This window comes from Haliotis cracherodii, unplaced genomic scaffold (assembly GCF_022045235.1).
Source record: "Haliotis cracherodii isolate W230 unplaced genomic scaffold, xgHalCrac1.p SCAF_44, whole genome shotgun sequence".
Lineage (NCBI taxonomy): Eukaryota > Metazoa > Mollusca > Gastropoda > Lepetellida > Haliotidae > Haliotis > Haliotis cracherodii.
In genome coordinates, this window is record NW_027266302.1 from 385380 (window position 1) to 391379 (window position 6000).

A 6000-nucleotide genomic window follows, 5' to 3' on the forward strand; every position below is an offset into this window, starting at 1 on the left:
GTGACAAGACTTTGTCTCTGCACATTCTAAATGTGATGCAGAGCAAACACTGCCATGAACCAGTCTGTGAAAAGGCCTTCCATGCTACTCAAGACACATCATCATGCTCTGTATGAGGAGTTGTTGACAAGGGTGACTGCATGTAGTGGGGCTGGTCAGGCTCACTGACTTGGTTGATGCATGTCATTGTATCCCAATTGCATAGATCGATGCTTACGATGTCAATCACTGGATTGTCTGGCCCAGACTCAATTATTTACAGACCGCCGTCATATAGCTGGAATATTGCTGAGTGCTGAGATTCACACAAAAATATTTTCGCTTGCTTGGCTATTTGATTCTTATTTTTATTATTATTCTGAGCACCAAAACATACAGTTGAATTTGAAGGTGAATATTTCAAACAAGTGCTCCATCCTTCAAGACAATTCCCCGTTATTTCCAAGGCCAGATAACTATGAGACAACCAGCACACTCAAATTCTAAGTAAGGAGTATCTAAAGCTAGAACCAGTCCCTGAACATGAATATGGAGAGCATAACATATGGTCTGGCTTAGTACACACATAACATGGTTAGTATCTACATTACAGCCACAATCTCTGGACAAGGGTCACTAATATCTCTATCGATCTGGCATCAACACCCCCTAAGTACTGTGTCCACTCATCTACCAACACTTCAGACTTGATCAAATCAGTCGTCCACATTGGTTAATTACCCCTCGATGGCGGCTACTAGCTCAGAGTGCCTCACCAACAGGAGGACTTGGACCAGTCTTTGTCGGCAGTGTTTAATAATGTGGTCAGTAGTGTGTGATAATGTGGTTAGTGTCCAGTCAATACATGAAATGTCTGGACATCTGCAGTCATGATCCTTGAAAGGGCCTTCATCCTGGGACTGTAGGGAACAATCTGATTGGCTGTCGAATCTGACATCAAATGTAAAATATGGTAAATAGGGGTGAAAGAATTGAATTCGATCTTTCATCCACACATGATTCAATGATTCCATGCACTTAATTCACTGTCTGACACTTAGATTCAATGATGTTGGATGAAATATAGGAGTAATTCAATACTGTCCTATAACTACTTTTGCAACTAACATGGCCACTTGTTACTGAATATTTCCATTGGCAGCTACACATTCAATCCCATGCTTGCTTCCTTATAAAATAACTGCCTGCGTGGTCTAGCGGATAGATGTCTGCCCCGAGAAAGGAAGGTCATAGGTTCGACCCCCAACCGTGTCATATCAAAAGACGTTAAATGGTACTTGTTGTTACCCTGCATGGCACTTGGCAATAAGGGGCTAAAGCAAGGACTGGCCATGGTCGGCTTGGAGTCTGTGTGGGGTATTCATGTTAAAACTGCAGCAAGGTATCTCAGTGAGGTAGCACTATAAAATCAGCCTAGTCCAGACAAGTACAAGCAGACACCTACACACACACATCGCTATATAAGTGCAATAATCTTGAAGTGATGTTAAACCCCATTTCACCTCACCTTAAAAACTATTTTTTTTCCAAATTTGAAAAGTTTTGTAAAATTTTTATATGATGTTGCCACTAACTTTCCATTCATAAACATATGCTAGTGTTTCACCGACTTACACAAAGGTCATGTACAGTACTATATAATGTTTCAACATGGTGTTAGCCTATTGTCAATGGATCCAGAAAGATGTTTAGTTGTAAATTATAAGAAATAGCTGTGTATTCTCGTTTTCAGTACTTAATGGAGGAATGTAGTGTATACAAACTTATGAAGTATTGACAAGAGGTGCAGGTTCAAGACATTAACATTGGTTCCATCAAAAGTAATAGTTGTTATGAAATGGTGATTTGAAATGAGTACTAGTAAGCCTACACAAGTGAGCTTTAACCTCTAACACAACACTAAGTAAATTAAATTCCATGAAAACCATCAGAAGGGACTATTCTAAATCAATGGGTATTCAATACGGTGGAAGTAAATAAAACTCTCAAGTACATAGTTGAACGTTTAATATATCTATTACTGTATTCCAGTATCTGTATATTAATCATATTCAACAACAAACAGTTTGAGACACTGGCTATGTTTGCTGATCATGCTACCGCAAAGAGACTGTCCACAGTAAACATATTTAATGCATTTACAAATACGCTCATAAAACACTTTATCTCTGATGATAATCAGCAATCAAAAGAGAAAATAGCCATCACTGACCACTCATTAATATTTCAAATCGTAAACAGACTCGGAACAAATAGTACATTATCACCATTTATCTATGAACAGGTTCGACTGTTTATACAGCAACACATCAAAGAAGTGCCGCCATTTAGTCCATTGTCAGTCTGAGCAACACTGTAGAACAACGTTAAACGACCCCGTCCGCGCCGGACTGTCTACTTGTGTAAGTCTGGTCGATGGTAGAAATGACGTTTCGGTTCCACACCATCGATTGTACCTTAGAAAAAGTTTGATTTTTTCAACAGATTTCTCTTAATTATAAAAGATTCCAATTATTTACCTACTCGCCGGGAACTCCTGCATAAATAATGTAGATAAACAGCTTATCTGTACTGACAAAATCTCTCAACCGGAACGTACTGAGTATGTTGCTGCAAAAACATATTCACGTTAACAGTGTCCATTATGTAAAACACGGTCGAACAAATGAGCATGCATATTTTTACTGAATGACGAAACACACTCATAATCCTGAACAAAATACGGTGACGTTTTTCGAATGTTTTACGATCACGAGAATACAAGTTTCAGAGATTGGAATCGGCATCCGATGTCATTGGATTCGATGTCTGGAAATAGGATGGCTAATTTATGTCTTCAATAACCATAAAATGTGCAATGAACATTGAAGAAGCCCACGAGACGCACGTGCCACGAGTCGGCATCGATCAAACGTTATTCCTTGTTTTCACGAGCAGAACTGCATATCCCGGCAAATCAACAAAACGGCGTCCCATGGAGGTCAGCGAAGTACAAACACTACTGTCAATCGCAGACAACCTGGAATCATGTTTGGTGTCACATCACACGTGAGCGCGCGCGCCGCACGCGTGCTTTGAAATTGCAACACACACGCGACTAATGTTACTTGATGAAAATCAATAAATATACCGTCAACTGCACGTGCGGAGTATTTCAAATACCTCAGCTGTCTGAGTGTGTTTGAGCCCGAAGTCAGACTGTCTCCGGTAACATTAACATTTTAATTTTAACACGCGGAGCTTTGGGCGAGGTTTGTTTATTTAATCAGCATGTTAAGTAACCAAATCTCCCGAAGGATTCCCCAAAGCCAGAGAGTATTAATGAATGAAAATTGGTAACCCAAGAGTGATAATTGCCGATAGTTGTATCCCTTTTCATATGTAAATGTGACACCCATACAGAAATACACACATGCAACTGATTAGCCCTAAAACGAGGACTTATTTTAGTATTTGTGGAATCGTGGTCTTAGTTTCGTGCCCCGCCCACATTGCAGCATTATATCACCAAGCTTTTCCACCCTGATTCGAAATAACGCACGTGCACTTGACAATAGCCCATGTGGCTACTCGCACTAGTTCGCCTGAAAAATCAATGATTTGCATTTTTTTAATGCGTTCATCCGATAATTATTCAACCTCGTCGGCCTGCGCTAAAGAGACTCTTCTCACTATCAAGACAAACGCATGCATGCTGGCAGACTATTGCGTTGCGAATCAGTGGTGTACTTCTCTACACTAACCGAGTGTTATCAGGCTACTACTAGTAGTTGAAAAAACTCTCACGAGGCTGTGAATAATTTATTATGCTGTCTACTTCATGGTCTGGAGAGAGCAAACACGATATACAACAATACGCTACCATAATAGTGCCAAGAATATATTGCACAGGTACATTGCGTTAGAGCTGTGTGTGTGTGTAATGAACGCTTGAGACACGGGACGGGACGGACGTTTGTCTGCGGGATACACACCTTTAGATATAAATATAGCCCTTCTATATCGAAAATTCATATCACCGAGAGGGAATGACTATATTTGTTGAAGAAGTGATCATCCTTTCCGTCGTTTCGAAAGCCTGCTGGAAAGTGATAAGATGATATCGGACATTTGGTTCCCTATTTAGCAAGCACCTGCTATTAGCTAGGCTTAGGTATTTCTAGCTGACCTACTGCTTGACACGCCGGAGAATAAACATTAACAGAAAATCGATAGAAGTATATTTAATATATATATATATAGCTGGACACAAATATGTTTCCATGTCAATTCGTTCCAACCTTATTATACTTCAAACTGCAAAAACTAAGAGAAAAAACTAGACGTCTATGCTATCTATACCACATAATGAGGGACTGCTAGATCGTGTGCTTAAGATTACACCAATTAGATCACGTTTGTCTGGTCCTGAAATCTGCCAAGAAAGAAAAGATTGTAACACGCCGGACCTTGAATACTTCATCACAAAATAATCCAAATTATATATATCAGAGTATAAGGGCGTATTTTTAGGACTTGGCTTGCATGAAACTGTAAATAAAACCGCATGGTCTAATCTAGAGACTGCAGACTACCTATCACGAGTAGGCTACATCAGGAGCATTTGTTGGCTCTTCCACCACGGGCGCTTATTATTGTAAGGAAGTGGCAATATTTAAAATTGAAGCAATCATTCTTCAAATATATTCACCCTTTCATGTTGCGTTTTGCCATCAAAAGCTTTGTATTAAAACGCGACTTGTAGATAGATACACGGGCGTGCGCCGAACCCGATTCGAACCGTGTTAGCCTTGTCCCGATCAGCTGGTTGAGCCACGCTGTGTCATTTCCAGTGATTCGATGCGATATTTCGCTCATGTGAGCTAAATTTGACTATGACATCTATGTCTATGGGTAGGAAACATGTTAGCGAAGACAATGGAACACTATTTCAAATATGACAGATCTACCTGAAATGAAGAATCATAATTATAACGGTTGGGATTATGCCCACATGGCGAGCATCGTGTGCACATGTGAACTGTCAAAACAAAGATTGTGTCACTTACCTCGAAAAAAACATCCTATTAGAAAAACAACACTATGAGCGATGATTTCGTATCTAACTGGTCCCATTCCCGGTGAAACTGCGAAAGCTTAAGTGAATCCTTTACATAAAACATGCTTTCATCCACACGAACCGTAATCCGTATATCAATCCCTCTACGTTAGGTTGCGGCGATCGCAATGGGTTAATCCAGTCGGCAAGTGTGGATATAGTTCATGTTGAGGGGAGTCAGGATGTATGCGTCGATCCATTGATTTTTCTCCCGCTTGACGATCAACACTGTGTGCAACTATTGTAACCTTTTGAATTATCTGTTCGACACAAAACAAATGTTTTGCCCCGTTATGCAGTCTCTTACGCGTATTATTCATAAACATTGCACATTGATGTTCGTTCTCCCTATAAATAATGTACTCGCCCACCATAACGTAAGCGCCCCCTTTAGGTGGCTGGTAATTTCGCACTGTGCTATGCGTGGGTAGGTATTGCTCGCCAAAAGCAAGAGATATACGGAGTGAATCACTGTGGACCATTTCTTACATTTTGATTTCAAGAAGGATAAACAAAACTGAGTGCCTGCTCACTGGTGTGGTATCATTGGTAGCGGCCAGGAATGCGCACACACAAAAATCTTATAAAATCACAACGCTCCATCGAAAAGGAAATAAAAGTAGGGCCCACTTCGCTTAAGACCTTTAAATCTTGTCACCTATATTTTTTAACAGAAACATTTGAAAGATTGCGTTAAGCCTAATGAATGTTATCTTTAAACCATAACAGACAATTACTTGATTGGGCTAAACGATTAGTTAAAGGGGCCTTCTGGTAGAAATTGTCTCTTGCTACTTTTCACAATATACTAAATACAATGTATGTTCTTATTCTAGAATGGCCATATCATTTGGTGCTTTTATAATTAGTTATATTTTAGTTTGAATGGATACCGAATGTAG

General features: G+C 39.8%; 1 protein-coding gene across 1 annotated transcript in view; it reads right to left on the reverse strand.

Moving 5' to 3' along the window:
- Window positions 1-5212, reverse strand: part of LOC139441760 (protein kinase C-binding protein NELL2-like) — a 276342-nt gene extending 271130 nt beyond the window's left edge. Inside the window, exon 1 of the mRNA XM_071222539.1 lies at window positions 5049-5212. Within this exon, the coding sequence (XP_071078640.1) occupies window positions 5049-5115 (67 nt within the window). The 5' untranslated portion in view covers window positions 5116-5212. The remainder of the gene's footprint in view (window positions 1-5048) is intronic.
- Window positions 5213-6000: the final 788 nt, after the last annotated feature.